General features: G+C 40.0%; 1 protein-coding gene across 3 annotated transcripts in view; it reads left to right on the top strand.

Moving 5' to 3' along the window:
* Positions 1–19801, top strand: part of ARNT2 (aryl hydrocarbon receptor nuclear translocator 2) — a 137139-nt gene that overhangs the window by 98460 nt on the left and 18878 nt on the right. For all 3 annotated transcript variants that reach the window (XM_074966447.1, XM_074966448.1, XM_074966449.1), the window contains 4 exons: positions 1878–2029; positions 12697–12769; positions 12936–13059; positions 19685–19784. In XM_074966447.1, the coding sequence (XP_074822548.1) occupies positions 1878–2029; positions 12697–12769; positions 12936–13059; positions 19685–19784 (449 nt within the window). The remainder of the gene's footprint in view (positions 1–1877; positions 2030–12696; positions 12770–12935; positions 13060–19684; positions 19785–19801) is intronic.

Here is a 19801-nt window from a genome sequence, read left to right as displayed (position 1 = left end):
TCTTGTCCCCGTCACGTCCTTCCTGTCTTTTTCTGGATCTTCAGTTAAACATTTTCCTCTCTGTAGTTTTTGTTCTTAGTGCTGGGTTTCTTACTCAAGGGTTTTCTTGGTAAAGTTTTGTAATGTTCTTCCTGATTTCTAATCTCAGCTTTATTCCTATTACTTTGTGCAGGTTTAAACAGTACATTTTATTTCTGCATTCAAATCTCGTTTGTTTCTTTTTCCGCCCTCTGGAAATTGTCGCACCTGTTTAGTGGGATGACTGTGGAATTTCATCATCTTTATCCTGGCCAATATTTTCCTGCCGGTGCTTATTCATGAGATCAGTGTTTGAATTCTTCCTCTTGGGATTTCTTCAAAGCTCTTAATCATTTATTGGAGAATTGTTGTGTTATATGGGAGTTTAAAAAGCTGGATAAATTCAGTGCTGTTCTATACCACTTTTTTTTCTTTCTTTGTTTGTAAAAATGATGGTACAATGGAGACAAAACCTGAAATAAGCTAATATTTTTTTTGCCTACCTACATGCAGGAAAGAGATAATAAGAAATAGGCAAAATTTAAAAACATTCACTATCACTGCTAAGAACAAGTGAAAGAAAGTCCAACGGAAGATTTGGCTATACAAGGAACACAGGAGCAGAGCCAGATCCTCGGCCCCAGCTAATGAGCAGAACAAAGGAGACTTAAAAATGCCCTAAAGTTCAGTTGACTTCAGTTGATTTTCCAGCTTAAAAAGTGACCAAAGGCCCTGTGGCTATGTGTTCCTAAGTCCCTGTGGTATGCTCTTTCTCGGTGCTCAAGGATTTATGCATGTGACTTCCTCACATGTTGAGATAAGAATGGGTGCTTCTTGAGAGAGGGAATAGATTTTTAAAGAACCTTATATTTGTGTGGTGATGTTCATGGGTATTGCAAGAGGGAGTATATAATGTGTTTGGCGCCTATAGATAGATTGTGTCCGAACATGTGAACATGAGAACAAAGAATCTTCCAACCCCGAAGATAGGCAGATATGACTTGACTGTCCAGACATCAAAAGACATGACTGTAATGAACAGTTGTATGAGCTCCAGCTGCTTTGACTGTGCTGTCTTTCAAAAACATCCAAGGAGAAAGGATGTAGCCTAGAGATATATTGATAGACTTTACCCAGGGGGATATGGGAGGTGGACATTCAGGAATTTAAATGGCCATAGACACACATTCAGACAGAGGTGCTTCAGAATCAGATGCTTTGGCATGCCACGTCTGACAGAAAATTTTAAACATTGCAATGGAAGCGTATCTGAGTTCTAGCATGTTTGAAGAAAAGCAAATTACATTTCCTAAGTATCCCTTCCTCAGAGTTTTTGCTTAGCTATGATGCTAAAGTGTGAGTGGTGCAGTGCAAATATAACAGGTAGCCATGCAGCCAAGTGGAATTGTAAGTGGTCAGACAACCTAATGAAAATTAATGTTTTCTCTTGGCATTTGTTTTGTACATTTTGTAAAGTTTGTTTTCTGATTATTTCTAAACATTCATCTGATAAAAGATGCTGTGGTTTTATTTCTCTCATAATATATTTTGATATATGTTCCACGTTAAAGCCTTGTTGTAATGCCTTCCCATTGGGATAAAGACACAGTCCATTGGTCTTTATATGTAAATTGAAAGAGAGTATTTTGTAATCCAGGACATGTCAGTTTTGTCCTTAGAGGCTACTTGAAAACACAGAATGGATTTGGGTTGTTGGGTTTATATAAAGAATACATCCAAATTGCATCTGTATCTTTGCACAGTTTCAGTATGAAATCTACTAGTTATTGGTGGTGTATTATTTGTTTCTACATCAGGTATCAGTCAGCTGTCTCTAACCTTTACAAAAACTTTTTTAGGTTGTTAAACTGAAGGGCCAAGTCCTGTCAGTGATGTATCGTTTTCGTACCAAAAACCGGGAGTGGATGTTAATCAGGACCAGCAGCTTCACTTTTCAGAATCCTTATTCTGATGAGATTGAATACATCATTTGCACCAACACTAACGTTAAGTATGTGCTTTTCATGGAGTTTGAAATGCCTTTTTTTTTTAAAGAATTTAATCTAAAAACATGCGGTTAAAACCAATGTAAAAACTCAAGGTCAGGTTCTCGTGGTGGCTTATTTCCAGTTGCATTCATTTATCCTTACCCCCAAACTATAGTCGGGTTGTCTACAATACAAGTTCTCACAAATAAATGTTTCTGTTTAACATATATTGCCATATATTATGTGTCATTAGCATATGGATGCAGCACAGATTAAAACAAATAACTATAACTCGTGAAATCAGAAAAGCCCAACAGGCTTGATCCAGCCTCCATTGAAGGCTAGGATAAGGCCTCCAGCAGCACAATATCTGCCAAGAACAGGATAGCTTAGAGAATTAATAATAAGGGTGGCGATTTTCACCTCTTGGTAGCTAGTCCAAATCCAGTTCAATTCAGTTGTGAGACTGGAGAAAAGTTAGCCCAGTTCATAAGGCCAAAGGGAAAGCTGCAGAGCTGCTTAAAGGAATGGCAAGCTCACATAAACAAGTTTCCTGCCTCTTGTGTGCTATAACTGTGTACATGTCCTAGACCTGTTCCTCCTCTCCTTGACTCATCCCTATGACCTTGCAGCCAGTGGCAGTTTGCTAGAGTAACTCCTGAACGGACCATGGTAGGAGAAGACTGGCACTTACTTGGTGTTGGGGGTAAAGGTTACAAAGATGAACAGCTCCTTTGATTGTTTTCTTTGGCAGGCTCACATCAGCAGCTTGTGTTAGGTTGGCATCTTAATGCCTCCCTGGTCCTTTAGAGCCATGTGCTCAAATAACTGTGAGTCTAAATTATTCTGGGCACAATCTGTGACTGTACCCATGAGAGAGGTTTAAGATGTTTAATCCCCAAACTGGTATTGTAGAGTCGCTTCCAAAGAAGTTCTCCTAAGAATCCAGTGCAGCCTAATTCACCGCATAACCTCATAACACAGACTATCAGAGCCAGCAGCTGCAGAAGCTAACGTGAGATGTTTTCTTCTGTTATGGATCTTTTCCCGACAAAATAATAATCTGATATTTTAAAAAGTGCTTTGGACTAAGCTGGGTGGGTTTTTTTTAACAAGTTTAAAACTCAAAGGGAAAGTTGAGATCTATGTTACAGTCCTGTTAGAATGTGTTATGGAGATCTCAAACAGGCACTTAACTAATGTAGATGGGCACTGATAATTTCACTATCACAACCAACTCTCCTCTGGCCTTGCATTTTATAAATATGGTAAGTGTTCTTCCTCTGTTTCAACTATCACCCTATATTCTATCTTGTTGCTTAGGAGAGCGTTTTGACAATGACACAGACTTGGACACTAAGGGTCACTTGAAACCCAGCCTCACCCTCAATATGCCCATTTTTGCATATCCTACCTGTTAGCCTATGCACCAGAGTTTATAACGCTTGTAACTTGGTTATGAGTTAAACTCCCATAGTGCCCTGGGAATCACGCTGAGAAGAAAAAATGCTAGTTTGCTCAGAATTACCAGAAAGATGTAACCTTTACAAGAATTGTTCAGGAAAGAATACTGTTTTTGTAGCGTCCTAACAAACAACTATAATGTTCGCTTAAGTCAGCAAAAATCTGATGTGCCAGACAGATAAACAGATGTTCAAACGTCCTGGAAATTTATGGGCAAAAATAATGTTGTTTAAAAATAAATTCCTCTGTGAAAAAAGAAGACATAAGTTACAATGAAAATATACAAAGTCCTATAAATGTACCAAATTGTAAGCTAACTTCAGAACGGTGTCAAACAGTGTAAGTTGTTTGTGATCAGGCTGCAAAAGGTGTTTGTTTTTTTTTTACAGATTGAGGTATGCACTGTTCTGTTATGCACTGACCTAACACTACTTAAAATAAATGGTTAAAATTGGCTCTGAGGTCTCTTTAGTTGCCAACTAAAACCCTTATTGGTAACATATCAACCGTGCCTGAAAAAAAGGACATTCTACCCATTTGGAGCAAATAAATCTTGTTTATTGAAATCAGGGAGCTGGTTATTCAGCTGCCTCATTTGCACACCCAAATATTTATGTATGGGGGTGGAAAAGATGCACACCCATACTTTTGCACGTAATCATTTGCATACATAAAAACAAGCGTGCAAAATTAGAGACAATTGCTGATAACTGGATGCCAACTGAAATAATTGGCTTTTATTTCCGGAGTCCAGAGATCTAAATTTTGACCTATAAATTAAGTAGTGTTGACTATTGTGCCATATTTTCCTTTTCAAGATACCTTGGCTCCCTAGCACAGACTGAGATGAATAAAATTGTGCTAGTATCTGGATCCTGTCATATCTATCCTTACTTGGTTTTAAAAACAAACCAGAGATGTTTCCCTAATAAGGAGATTGGATGCTGTTAGTTTGACAGATGATGTTTCCACGTTATCTCTTATACAAAATGAAATTGCTAAATATGTTTTGCCTTCCCTCCTTCTTTGGAGAGCTGTGACACAATAAAAAAAAGTCTGTTGGTTTGGGGTTTTTTTAAAAAAAAAAAAAAGCTTGTAAATTTAAGTACTAGATTAGAAGGAACAGAACATCTATCTAGGTTGTGTTCAACTGACTTATTTTTTCTTTTCCCATTTCCTCTCTCCTCCATACACACATGCACAGTGCAATTCTTACTGTTATGGCTCACTAGCTATTGCTATGCTTCACCTGTGTATGGATATATTATTTTCTGGATTCTTTGGGGAAGAGTCTCAGCTTGAGTAAATAGTCACAGCTCTACCGACTTCTGCTCTCTTGCCATTTGTGTATGTATATGACGCTCACCTTCTGAAGGGCAGCTTTTCAGAATTAGCCTCTGATTTGCATGCCCATTTTTTGCATGTCTAATTGTAACTGAATCAGTGGAGGTTCATCTCTTGCATGCACAGATGGTTAATTTGCAAATGGACACTGGGCCCAACAGGCTGATTTACTTGAAGACACAGGGGGTGCATATTCTCTTTTACAGATGCAGTCAACTGTGTATGCAAAATCAGAAACAGGTTTTGATTTGTGTATACATTTTATAATGCATCTAGCACCATAGTATATTGGCTCAAGATTGCTTAAAAATTTGGCCACAAGTATTTGTTTGAGACAAGGGACCAGGTAAACATATGTTTAATTCTATTCTATATTTCGACAATATCCCTTTTAAAATCCTAGTTTCTATGTCTGTCTGTCTATATCTTCACGCAACTGGATATGGCAGTTGTCCACGCAACAAATATTCCCCCTGGGCTTTCTCATTTAAGGAATATCTGGAAATGTTGAACAATAATCGGTTAAAAAGGCATTTACAACTCTGCATTTTCAAACTATGCAGATGGCTTACCTGGCAAGGAGGTATGCGAGTATTGTGAGACATAATTGTCTTTGTCTATGTAGGTCTGGCCAGATTGAAGATTTATACATGCTCTACTTTCTTAAAACCTCTGTGGTCACCTGAAAAATAAGTGGTTAGCCCCATTCCTGGCTCACATGCCTTTTACCTCACCAGCTTAAAAACTAGAATACTGGTTATGTAGTGAAAATGTTTTGATGGTGTGTGCTGTGGCCCTGTTTGCCTACTCAGCCACAGAAACAAGAAAAGAGTGTGTGACTTAGCTTAAATAGTATATTTCTAACCCTTGTTGTTTTATTTTTAGAATTTGCTTTAGGGTGATAATTTTAAAGCTCTTGGAGGAAGGGTTTATCTTGTGAGGCTTTTTTTTTCTTTTCTTTTTTTTTTTTTTTTTCATTTTAAAATTGGTATTCATTTTACTGAGCTGTTAGTTTTAAACCATGTATTTATCTTACAGGCACTCTGACCTGAGACTGATGCTATATTAATACGTTTGATTTGATATATAGATATATGTTGATAAATAGCTATCAGTTGAATTCAGAGAGAAGTCTGTTTTGCCTGCCAGTGATCTCTATTATTAGAAAGGTTTCATTTTGTGTTGCCCAGTGAATGCAGTTTGTTTTCCAAAGAGGACTGTAGAGGGCAGTGGTGGTCATGGTTGTTTTTTAGAATATTGTTTTGGAACTTGAAGCAGTTGACTTTCCCAACTTCGTTTCTGTGTTTAGTACCTTGCCAAAAAAAAGAGAAAAATTAGCTTGGTTTCTTTTGGATATAATCATCCAAAAGAAACTTCCTGCAGAGATGAAGTATTTAACGTTTAGCATTTGTACTGTGTTCAGCTGAAAAGGAGACCGCTACACATCACCTCACCACATCATCTTCCTCTTCAAGTTCCAGAAAAAATTGACTAACATTTATTTAACACACAGGTTGAGGTGCCTTTGAATGAGCCCATCTACCCTGAGATGAATGAACAGTTTCTTAATTTTGTATGCACAGAGAGAAGAAATGGGTTGTTTCCTAACCTTTAGAGATCTTGATGTTTTCATTTTTCATGAGCCTGATTGGATTATTGTGTGTATTGATGAATCCGGGACTTCTGTTGGTCTTGAAATATTTTAGTGGTAGAGTTGCAGTCCTCCGAAGGATCTGGTGCAGATCCTACCAGAGGCAGAATTCTGGCTGAATCAATGGACAGCTCTGGTTGATTACTGCCTCTGATTAAGGTGCAGTAGAGTAGACCAGTTGTGAAATCAGCTGTTTCAGTGAGATTCTATCCCATGATAGTGAAGATAGCCATTGTCCCAGTTACTACTTTGAAAATAAGGTTTTGCTATCTATTACTAATAAAAATGGACTAGGGGTGATATCTCAAGTCTACATCTACTCATTTCTCCCCAACAAGAAAACTGCCCACTCTAAAGTTTGAATTCTTCTTGACCAATTTGAAGCCAGGACAATAAGTTGGTGACTCCAGAGTTTATGCAGCGAGACACCGGTATTCAACTAGAAAATTCTCCAGTTTCAAAAGGAAACTTGTATAGAGTCTTTTATTCCAGTATTTGCTTAGATAAATCAATGTTGGCAATTAAATCCTTCAGGTTCACAGAATATCCTCAGCATAGTGAGAGGTTTTCACAGGGAGTCCCATCGTGAGCCAGGAATTCTAGCAGTTACCTGGGGAATTCTCAGTTGACCCAGACAATATTCCACTTGCTATGTAGGATATCATCTTTTGAACCAGAAAATTCATCTTTCATGGCTTCCTCTAAGCCGTGAATCCTAAAATCAAAAGCAGGGTCAGTTTTGGCTTTCGCTTGCAAACCAAAACAAGAGGATTGAATTTTTCCAAAACCATCCTGGCTTGTCCCATTGTTACACATCTGATCTGGAAATCTAATGACTAAAGGAATCTATATGTAATAATCATCCATTCAAAAGGGCAGCAGGTGAAAGAGTATCTAAACCAATCCCAACAACAAGATTCAACTGTGCCTAGTTTGGCTGTTCTCTGAAACATTGCATATTTTCTTAAAGAGCTAAAACCACATTTGATATTAATACTTGCTAAAAATGAGAGACCCAACCCACTTTTAAAATTAAATTAGAAGTGAGTAGTACAGTTCAATGAACTTAGTACAGTACAATGCAATGCAGAGAAGATGCATTTAAATATTTGTTCTTTATAGTAGTTGGATTTTGTACAGTTTGCCTTGTAAGCAAATATTGATCTAGTCTGGTACTTATTCTGTAGTGTAGGTTAACAAATGCTACTGATGAGTATCTTCAAATAGAGACAGGCGGAGGACTTCCAGGTTAGACAAGTGCTGGCAAACAAACAGAGCTAATTAAGTATGCTATTTTGTTTGACTCCTTTGTATATCTGTGGCTGAATCAAGAGAACACACTTTATACTTAATAGAAGAGACCTAAAGTACTGTTTATTGACACACGCACCATATAGTCAGTAATAAAAACAACTGAAACAATGGAATTAGCTTTCACGTTAACAACACAATTTAATGGGTTTTTATCGTCCAAAGAATGGTGTTTGGAAAAATTTCCCCATATATTTTCAGTGATTAAATTGCTTCCTGGAGTTTTGTTGGAAAAGCGTGTATTTGCTTACTGAATAAATAATCCCTTTGCATACAGTAGTGGGTTTTTTTAGACGTACTCATTTTCTGTTTGATAAACTATTAATGAAAATCCATGGTCCAAGGAATACTTGGGAAATACCTTTTCTGTTTGCGCCACCTGATACAAAAATGATTCTTTATTATATAGTGTATGTCTCCAGCTGTTTGGGATTTGAATCTCTGATTCAAGTTCTTGATAGTAATGGACAGCTTTAAAATATGGTTTTGATAAGGATCTAACTTTTTGGGCCATAGCCCAGAATTTATCCAGATAGTTGAGGTCCATCTCCCTGGTATCTTGAACCCCATTTTTTTCCACCACTACTACCCAATCCATCTGTAATATCTTCCAGCTTGAGGGAAAGGCCCAATGGTTTGCAATTCCTGTCTATGAAGCCTCGTTCTTCTTCAGGAGGAGGCCAGGGGCATGCTACCCCCAAAACACTGGATCTTATTTACAGGTGGCCTACTTTCCTATCAATCCAATTCTGGTCTTGCTGTCACCTCTATCTCACAGTCTTGATGTCTGTCTTCCTGTGAAAAATATCCCTGGTGGCTGGGTATAGGTCATAGTAAGGGTTAGACCACAGTGGATGGGTCAACTGCCTTTGAGCCCCTCATGCCATAAATAGCATCACTAGATGTGACCAAGAGACCAGAAAGGAACCATTAGCAGAACTAGTACAAGCCAAATTTGCCTCTAATTGTCTTAAGCCATCAGAAGCCAAAAAAATCAGATAAATGCTGATACTCTGTAGAAACAGTATTAATTTATGGACGGTTTTCAGCCTGCAACATTTGGTGTCATTGACAAATGTTCCTCTCCCGCCTTAAAGAGGCAAATGGTTAAAACAGAACTGCCCTGAGACTACTCAGGTCCTTCACCTCAGACCAAATCCAAATACTTGTTATGGGCGAGTGAAGTGTTCCTCCACCTCCAAAACCCTCACCTGAGAAATCCCCCAAGGCTCAATCTTCTTCCTTATATTATTCAGCATCTACATAAAGCAGTCAGCAGAGCCATTGAAACAACACAGGCTGAAATGACAGCAGCACCTGGACAACACCCAGCTCTGCGTCTCCTTTATGTTCAGCATAAACAGCACTTGTCTCCCAGCTTTCTCAGCCGCTAGCCAGAATCAGTACTTTGATAAAGATCAGCTGGCTAAAACGCGATCCTCCCACCATCAAGGGCATCTGCCCTCAGATTTTTAAGTCAGTTTGCAACCTTCCTTCCCATTGGTGTTAATTGATGCCCAAATAGCTGTGTTAGTAAAAATGCCCATTTCTGTCTGCCTGCAGCTGGCCCCCTAAAGATTGTGTCCCCTTTCTAATGGTCACAGCCCTGGCTCTGGTATTGCATGCATTTATGTCCTGCAGGCTTGGTTATTGCAGTTCATAACTAGAAATGAAGCCATTCACCTCGAAATAGTTCCAACTGGTACAAAACACAGCAGTCCATCTGCTTAGCCACATAGGTCACCAGAACACACCATCCAAGTGCTCCAGTTTCAGGACTAGCTCCTTATTAAATACAGGTGGCACCTTAGAGACTAACAAATTTATTTGGGTATAAGCTTTTGTGGGCTAAAATCCACTTCACTGGATGCATGCAGTGGAAAATACAGTAGGAAAATATATATACACAGAGAACATGAAAAAATGGGTGTTGCCACACCAACTGTAAGGAGACCAATTAATTAAGGTGGGCTATTATCAGCAGGAGGAAAAAAACCTTTTGTAGTGATAATCAGGATGGCCCATTTCCAACAGTGGACAAGAAGGTGAGAGTAACAGTAGGGGGAAAAAATTAGCATAGGGAAATAGTTTTTACTTTGTGTAATGACCCATCCACTCAGTCTTTATTCAAGCCTAATTTAATGGTGTCCAGTTTGCAAATTAATTCCAATTCTGCAGTTTCTCGTTGGAGTCTGTTTTTGAAGGTTTTCTTGTTGGAGAATTGCGACTTTTAGGTCTGAAATTGAGTGACCAAGGAGGTTGAAGTGTTGAATTTTTTTCCCCCTACTGTTACTCACACCTTCTTGTCAACTGTTTGAAAAGGGGCATCCTGATTATCACTACAAAAGGGTTTTTTTCTCCTGCTGATAATAGCCCACCTTAATTAATTGGTCTCCTTACAGTTGATATGGCAACACCCCATTTTTTCATGTTCTCTGTGTATATATATATATCTTCCTACTGTATTTTCCACTGCATGCATCCGATGAAGTGGGTTTTAGCCCATGAAAGCTTATGCCCAAATAAATTTGTTAGTCTCTAAGGTGCCACAAGTACTTCTCATTTTTTTGCTGATACAGACTAACACGGCTACCACTCTGAAACCTGTCATTAAATACAGAATCTAGTTCATGGTCTTTGTCCTAGTGCTCAAAGCCATCCATGGGATTGGTCCCTAATTATATGGGGGATCATGTCTCTCTCCATGACTGATACCTGCCCATGACAGCTACATTCTACTGGAATCATAAACTTGTCAACATATTAGACTTGTGAGCATAGCAGAAAAAAATTTATGGCAGCAGGACCTACATTATGGAACTCCTTATCCAGAGAGAGAAGAAAGGCCAGTAACCGTACCATGTTCAGAACTAAACGCAAAACTTCTCTTCAAATTGACTTTCCCTCAGTAAGCACCTCACACAGAAAACACACATACAATTCCAAAGATCTAGCCATACCGTTCATTCTGATTTTTTGGGTAGGAAGAGAGAGAGAGAGGTGTTGATGTTGCTTTCTTAATTCTTTGGAGATTCTCCTACTCCAGTCATGGGTGCCATGTAATAATTTAGAATAAGATTTCCAGCTACCTGATTTGTGGATGCAGACAGTTAGTTCAAAGTAAAGGCTTGTGTAAGATATATTTGAGAGGGAAAATCTTGATCCCATTGCAGTCTATGGTGGGGGGTTGCTGTTGGCTTTAGCAGGATCAGATTTTAGCCCTTATGAGGAAAAACTGATTCTGCAATGGCATTTTGCATTATAGTGGTCTGATTTCTGAACTTCTGGGTGTCATAAAGTATTAGCTAATGTAGCTGGCTCAAATATTTGTGAAGTTATTACTTAGGTGCCTAAGGGTTTATATCTTTTTTAAAAACACAGTGGGTAAAGATAAAGGTGCAGAAAATACATTAATGGCTATATTAATTTAAAATATAAAAGATCTATCCATTTCTATAACTACGTTATAGAATTTGTATTATGTATTTTGTAAAATGTTAGTAAGTAAGTTACACTTAGTTAATGCTAATAAGATTATATATTTATGTATTAGTAGTGTCCCTACAAGGCTTCATAGACAATAAATGTGTCTAATTAATTATAGTTTTCAACTATATCTGCTGGTATTTCACTAATTTGGTGTGCTTAAGTAACAGTGCCTGACACTGTGTTTCAGGGATTTACCCAGAAAATTTTGGTAGATTGTGCTTCTTCTTTCATTTTTATTGAATATATCTGAAGTGACTCTTATTCGTTTAAATTACTTATTTCCTTTGTTTTTCATTGTATTAAAAATTACTCTTTTTCTGCAGCATTTGTCCACACATTGATTCTATAAAAGATGTCTTCTAGTAAATGTAAAACTAATTTATTTCTGGAGACCCTCTGCTGTACAAAGCTTTGGGAAAATAAATAGAATCTGGATTGTGATGTAGAGGAGAGTGGAACCAAAATTATGCTGAATGGGGTGGGTTATTAAGAATGGTTTTATATGCAATACATTGTCCTTTCTTTTAATTATTTCCCTGCAAAACTCTTCACATCTCTAATATGGAAGTATCTGCTTTGATACACTCCTCCTCCTCCTCCACCCCAACACTCACATACATTGATATGTGACCAGGCAATGTAAATACCTTGGGGGGGAGGGGGTTATTTAGAGAGAAAGCACAGTCCAGTGGTTCAGGCAATAGCCTAGGACTTGGCAAACCTGCGTTCCATTATGTTCTCTGCCACAGACTTACTATGTGACCTTGGGCAAGTCACTTAGCCTCTCTGTGTCCCAGTTCAAGGGTATTGTGAGGATATATATACTAAAAGATTGTGAAATAGTTTGAGATCTACTGATGAAAAGCACTATATGAGTTATATAAGTAGTAGTAGTAGTATTTTATTATTATTTTGCCATAATATTGCTATAATCTGCACAGGAATCTACGAGATTATAAAACGAGGAAATAATTTTCCCACCTGTTGATTGCTGTGGGCCCGATGCTGCTCCCATTCAAGCCAGTGGGCACTTTAATATTGACTTCAGCAAGTCCAGGAACAGGCCATGCGTATTGCTCTTTGCAGATTAAAGAAGTCTAATTGGCATTTTAAAAATAAATGACATTTATGAAGAAGTTGGGTGTGTAAGGAATGCAGGATACAGCCCAAAACTCCTTGGAAGTCAATGGGAGTTTTGGTGTGCAAGGCATTGTTGATCCTGTTATGCTCAGCAAGAACCGTACTGTGTTTTGAGGTTTTCTCAGTAAGAAATCTTTAAAAATATTTTGGCTTTGCAGGAAATGGCTTGTCAACAAAGACTCTGAAAGCGGTTACATTTGCTATGGGAATTTAAAGGAGCGAGCCAAGCCTCCTTCTCGGTTTCTTAATTATATTTTTTGTAACTCTTGTCATTTCCTCTCGAATTTGCAGACAGCTTCAGCAACAGCAGGCCGAGCTTGAAGTACATCAGAGAGATGGGTTGTCCTCCTATGACTTATCTCAGGTGATATCTCTGGGTGGTTTTTGGTTTTTTTACTGGTTTCTCTGATCTTTGAAACACAAAGTGATTAAGAATCTAAACAAAACAAAAAGACACTGTGGCTATACTTGAGCTCATTGTGTCAAATATGGAAGGGGAGAATTACATTCTTTGCATGTGTCAACAACAGGTACCTGTTCCAAATATACCAGCTAACGTTCATGAGGGTGGAAAGCCAGTGGAGAAGCCAGATGCTATCTTCTCCCAGGAGCAGAATCCTAGGTTTGCTGAGATGTTTGCAGGAATAACTGCTTGTAAGTGAGAGCCTCTGGTATTTAATTTTTAATACTGTCTTTGTAAGCTGTAGTCATGACCTTAAGAACGATTACGTAATATGCAAGCCCCCCTTCATTTTCAGTTTAAACCTATTTTTACCGAAAAATTCCTGGGTTTTACAAAAAGTAGTTTTCCATTTTTTCTGATTTTCTACTTTTCTGTCATTCAAATTTATTTTTTAAAAAACGTTGTTTGGTTAGGAAAATACAATCCGTTGCATGAGATATATGTATTACGATAATACATTAGTCTCTGTGTGTATATACAAAGCTGCCTGTTAAAGGAAGGCTATGTATTAGTCTACAAGATACACACAATAAACAAACAGGCATGCGCGCAAGTTCTGAAGTACATGCACATCTGAACGTACTGATGAATCTCACGCCCACCCACATACACATTCCAAGATGTTAGCAGGTAATGGTTTAAAGATATGACACGCTACAATGGGAACAAAACACAAATCTGTACATTTCAGAACACAAAGTATTCTAAAGTTTTAAGAAGACAAAAGCAGGAGAAAAGGATAAAGCTGAGTGTATGCGCCGCAAGCAGTGTGGCCCAAATATTAAATGTAAATATATTTATAGGGGGGAGGGATAGCTCAGTGATTTGAGCATTGGCCTGCTAAACCCAGGGTTTTGAGTTCAATCCTTGAGGGGGCCATTTAGGGATCTGGAGCAAAAATTGGGGATTGGTCCTGCTTTGAGCAGGGGGTTGGACTAGATGACCTCCTGAGGTCCCTTCCAACCCTGATAGTCTATGATTCTATGATAGGGGAATAGTTCTAAGTCTACAGCAATAAACTATTTATTTATTCAAATGAAAAGTTTCATCTGGGGATTAGAGATATATTGTTTTCTTAAACTCAGAGGTGGCATTGTGTTTTGAGTTCTGTTTTAGTTCTGCAGAAAACCACATTGATGAACAGAATTCCCTGTCTTTCCATCCACAAAAATAAACCCAGATATTTACCCAGAAAAATTAAGTTTTTTGCACTGATTTTCACCTGTTTTTGTTGTTGTGATAATAAACACTGATAAATTCCCAGGCAAAATTAAATAAAATAAAAACTGAAAATGAAGGGCCCTAATAATATTAAACTGTTTTGAAAGAACAAAAAAAAGCGTTGTGGCAGAGAAGTCACTAGGCAGGTGAGTCTCAAAGAACGATGCATAGAATTTGTTGAAAACAGATATTTCCCCCAAAAAGGAAGCTGAACGAAACTGAGAAGGTTTGAGGACAGGCTGATACGCTGTCCAGCTCCACTTAGAAGCCACCCTCTATTCTCACTTAGTAGCCACATCTTTCCCATGCAGTTTTGAAGTAGCCATCCTTTTTTCAAAAAGAAAAGGAGTACTTGTGGCACCTTAGAGACTAAGCAATTTATTTGAGCATAAGCTTTTGTGAGATACAGATCACTTCATCGGATGCATAAAGTGGAAAGTACAGTGAGGAGATTTTATATATACACACAGACCATGAAAAAATATACATTGTAAGGAGAGTGATCACTTAAGATGAGCTATTACCAGCAGGAGAGTGGGGTTGGGGGAGAGAAAACCTTTTGAAGTGATAATCAAGGTGGGCCATTTCCAGCACATTTCCAGGAGTTAACAAGAACGTCTGAGGAACAGGGGGGGGGGGGGAATAAACAAGGGGAAATAGTTTCACTTAGTATAATGACTCAACCACTCCCAGTCTCTATTCAAGCCTAAGTTAATTGTATCCAATTTGCAAATTAATTCCAATTCAGCAGTCTCTCGTTGGAGTCTGTTTTCGAAGTTTTTTTGTTGAAGGATATTCACTTTGAGATCAGAAGGTTTTCTCTCCCCCCACCCCACTCTCCTGCTGGTAGTAGCTCATCTTAAGTGCTCACTCTCCTTACAATGTATATTTTTTCATGGTCTGTGTGTATATATAAAATCTCCTCACTGTACTTTCCACTTTATGCATCCGATGAAGTGAGCTGTAGCTCACGAAAGCTTATGCTCAAATAAATTGCTTAGTCTCTAAGGTGCCACAAGTACTCCTTTTCTTTTTGCGAATACAGACTAACACGGCTGCTAATCTGAAACCTTTTTTCAAAGACACACTTCTCAATGCAACTCATGAAAGGATGTAAACATGTTTAATAGGTCTTCCAGCTTCTAAAATTGGAAGTAACCGTCTTTCTCAGACAGTATATGTCAGTGTGGCTCATTGAGACGGATTGGAGTAGCAATGCTATGAAGACTGTGTAATATTGGCTTACAATTTAAAAAAAAATCTGTTTTTGTAGATGATGTTAGGTGTAATATTTTTCCTTGTTTGTTTTTTAAGTGTTCGCTGTTCTTAACCTTCCCCACTTCCCCCAGAATGAAGAAGTTTTATTGTTTTAAATAAATCAATGCGCAAGTGTCTTGCAGTGAGGGAGGAAATGACCCATTGTGTTTAACTACAGGGGTATAAGGAGATGACCTCACTGTATGAGTTTCTTATGTACAGCTTGACCTTTTCAAACTGTGAAGGCACTGTAACTTCAATATAGACGTGATATTCTGTCTCTTTGTTGCTGAGACTTATGCTATTCCTGTTCATCCTTGTCTGTTTACTCTTAGAGTGAAGTCAGTGTCTGGGGCCATAAAGGGGGTCTGCTGGAAGGTAGCAAGACTCCAACCCTAAACACTGGAACAATGTTTTCCAAGCGAGAACATCTTGCTTTCTGGCTGCTTTATTGGCTAATACTCAAACAGCTCTGAACTGTTTGTGTGACTAGGTCAGGGTTAAGGGTGTAGCAAGCTGTGAGGTGAGCTCAGGAGTTGTCTTCTTGGAAATGCCATTTCACTTTTCATTTTTATCAATTTACAAGCTGTGCTTTTTTTTGGATGTGCTCCCTATGTGAGTATCTCATGGGAGCCATGATCAACGACTCTTTTAATGATAAAAAGGGAGGGTTCTCAGTTAGAGGTGTGCTAAAGTGTCCAAAAACAATATTGACAAACTTGCATGCTGCTTGCAGACACTTGCTTTGTACTGATACTAGACTTCGTTCTGCAGTTTGGCTTATAAAAATAGTTTAGCGCTGACAAACACAGGATTTTTGGGTGCCCTGCATCTGTCGCACTACATCAGCTACATGTTTTATTAAAATAAAAGACCTCATGCTTTACCCATCCATGCCTTCTGAGCAGCAGCCATTTTGAGATACAGCACTGTTTAATGTGGTGCCACCGTTGATCACTAGTGAGCTTTGGGGCAAGTTGGGCAATTTACCCACTCAGTGGAGAGAAACAGGGAAAAGACGTCCCATCCCGTCCCTACCTCCCCCTACCTGTGCTTCCCGCCTGCTTCCTGTGGGAAGCTCCACTGTCCAGGCTACTCTGCTCCAGGCTGTCAGCGGCTTTGGCCCCAATCTCCACTGCCCAGTCCCAGTTGCCGCATCCCAGCTCCCTCTGTGCTGATCTGCCACGGAGCCACCCCCACCGGTCCCAGCAGCAGTGGGGGGAGAAGGGGAGAGGTCCCATTTCTGCTAGGAGGGGAGTGGAAGGGAGGGAGAGATCCTAGCCAATCCTGGCCTCTCCAGTGGAAGGAGTAAGAGTTCATGGTAGGATCTCTTCCTCTCCCTGCCCCATACTCCCCGCCCCCTGGAGGGGCTGGGACTAGGTGAGACCTCTCCCCCTTCGCTCCCACTGTGGCCAAGGAGGGCCTGCCTCTCTCTCCGCCCCCCTCCCGTCCATTGTGCCCCTCGAGTCTGTGCCAGTGGTTGGCCAGAAGTGTAAGGTGTAGAGTGCCCTAATGTGTTGCGCTCAGCTGCCCCATGTAAACCCTGCTGGTGTGCTCTAAAAGGTACCTGGTTTACCAGCATGGTCTATATGGTGCAGGTAGAGCCCAGCACTTGAGAGCACTCTATGGTTGCCTTGTGGCCTGGGTGATAAATCCAGCACCACAAACCCCACAGGGAACCGCTGCTGCCTCACCTCCTGCCAGACCTTGACTGCACAGGCTGCACGTCCACCACAGAGCTGGAGGAGAAAAATGCCCTGCTGCTAAATCCAGATTACGAATCCACCAAATCTACAGCAGGCTGCCCTAGATTTGCTGTGTTTGTGATTTGGATTTCATCTCTCTCCCTTGCTCTCTCTCACTCTCACATTATATATTAAACAAACAGGATGTGTCGGGTTCCCTACTTCGGCGGGGCAGTGCCCCCAGTGCCCTGCCGCTGCGTGCTGCGCCTCTGGTGGTCTGGGTATTGCAGGAGTCAAAAAGGGGGATGTAGGCCCTGGTTGGGGAAGAGTAAATGAGTAACTAGTGAGGGTATGGGGATAGAAAGTAGGGGGATTTTGAGCCTAGCAGACTAGAGGGCACCTGGCAAAATACAGTGGACAGCAAGGGTGCATTTATTGCTGTGCTATAAGGGAAGAGCTGAGAGGCAGAGGGGGGAAAAGACAAGAAGCAGAGGGCTGGATTCTGAGGTGTGACTAGAATACTCAGCAGAGTTCAGGAGGGAGCAAGGTTTCTGTTTAAACCACTCCCAGTCCTCAGTAGCTCAGCACCTGGAAGCTACTTTTAACTGCATCTTCTGTCAGTGGTCCCCAGAAGGTGTTTTGGCAGCTGGTGATAGCAGGAGCATAGGGATACCTTGGCCATCCCCTGTGCCACTCTTGTGCAATTCTGTGACACCTGAGGAATTCCCCTTCAGAGAGGGAATCCTCCAGCTGGCTGAGGTCAGCCAGTTCTAGAGTATCTGCTGCAGCACATCCTGGGATCCATCTGACCCACTCTTTCTAAATACAGAGAGGATGATCACCAAGAGAGGATCAAGTGAAATCAGAGGAAAAGGAGGGGCGTCCCTGGTTTATAGAGTTATCGGAGGTGTGTGGCAGCAGACAGTCATGAAAAGATCAGCAGTTTTTTGCACTTAAAGGTGATGAGGGAAGATAGAGAGGAGGTGGAGGAGGAAAGGTGGAGCAGGGCCTTTACGTTGTTAAAGGGGAATGGAGGGTTGCCAGTAGCTTTGGCAGTTGTAGCTGTATAAACAAGCATTGTAGAGGGGAGGTTCTATAGTTTACTGAGATTTTCAGATCTCTTAGTGGATTCTCAGAGCAGAGACCTTCTGTTCCTTCTCAAAGTACCAGCCGAGATAGTTAGCAAAATATAAATTCAAAGTTGATTCGTGCTTTATCCCAGTCATGGTACTATTAAGAAATCTACTGGTGAGTGTGTATGTTAGAGGGCTGCCTCTGTGCTGATCTGCAGAGGATATGAGTTCTTACATCTCCCCACTGGGGCGGGAAGATATTTTTTAGCTCAAGCTTTAGCAGCTCATGCCTTTAGTTCTGGAGGTCCCTGGTTCAATCCCTGGTGTGTCAGCTGTTAGAATTACACAAGAGAACTTCCTATTAAAAAAGTGAATGGCCATGTTTGCCCTGCATTGTTTTAGCAAATGAAGAGACTGATCACAAGAGTAAATGTGTTTATTACAGTGTAAGAACAGAATATAAAAGTCAATGGCATCTCTGTATGCGTCTCATTTACAGTGCCTTTGTATGATTATGCTAATCTTTCATTCCATTGGGACACAGCCTAGTTCATGGCCTGCTCAAGCCAGTTTGTTGTCAGAGTAAAGAAAGTAAGCTTCACTGTGTCCCGGAGAGATTCAGTTTTGCCTTAAATTACTGCTTACATATCTGATCTGCAGACCTCACAGAGACAAAATTCCTCTGAGTAAAGTGGGATTAATCTGTATTTAAGGGGCTACAGATCAGCCTGATTTGTGAGCAAAATTCCACCATAGTGCCTGGAAGAACCAGGACTATAACTCCCGCTGCTGCTGAGGGGAGTAGATTGTCAGCTCTTTGGGGAAGGTACAGCTTTTTGTTCCGGTTGTACAGTGCCGAACACAGATTAGTCTTAGCTGCTATAGCAATACAAATAGTTAATACCATATTAACAACAATAGTAGTGTTGTCTCACACCCGGCAGATTATCCAAGACCTGTGCACCCCGCTATAAAAAACTGAGGAGGCCTTTTCTTTCGAAGACTGTTTAAAAAATAAATAATAAAAATAGCTCTCCCATACAAGAAATAAGCCTCCAGTCACTGTTACTACAGATTTGTTAGCTCTGCAAGTCAGGAACAGACTTTTCAATGCTGATGTAACCTTAGACCACACTGAATAAGCCCGAATGTCAAAGAAATATCTGTTGTTTGCATCCAGAAGGATATAGTCTCTTCCCAAGGCAAATGTGTAACCTCCATTAACATAAATTCAGTCTCCTCTGGAAAAGAGTTAATGGAATTAATAGAAAATGGTTACCTTTCTGTAGAATTTTTAAGCCAACCTGTTGCATTCTGTAGCAGAGAGAGAGTTCATTATTACATCCTGTGGACTGATTTAAAAATTCCATAGAAAGCACCTTTTGACCTTGGTTTAATTTCCATACAGCCCTATTGGTTTCATCCATACTGGGTTCCATAGGGCCTTCCCATAAGGGATTAAAAAGGAGAATGTTACTCACACCATGTAGTTTGTATACATGTTATTTTCTGGTGAACAAATTGTTAATTTATTTCGTCCTCTCCTAAGAGTTTCTTTGATGGTTTTGTTTTTTTTATAGCGGATAAAAAAATGATGGCCTCTGCGTCCCCAGCAGGAAACCAACAGCTTTACTCTCAGGGGAGCCCATTCCAGCCAGGGCATTCAGGAAAGGCTTTCAGGTACAGTACCCGGGGCA

This window comes from Natator depressus, chromosome 10 (assembly GCF_965152275.1).
Source record: "Natator depressus isolate rNatDep1 chromosome 10, rNatDep2.hap1, whole genome shotgun sequence".
NCBI classification, from domain to species: Eukaryota; Metazoa; Chordata; order Testudines; family Cheloniidae; genus Natator; species Natator depressus.
This window is presented reverse-complemented; position numbering and strand designations above follow the sequence as displayed.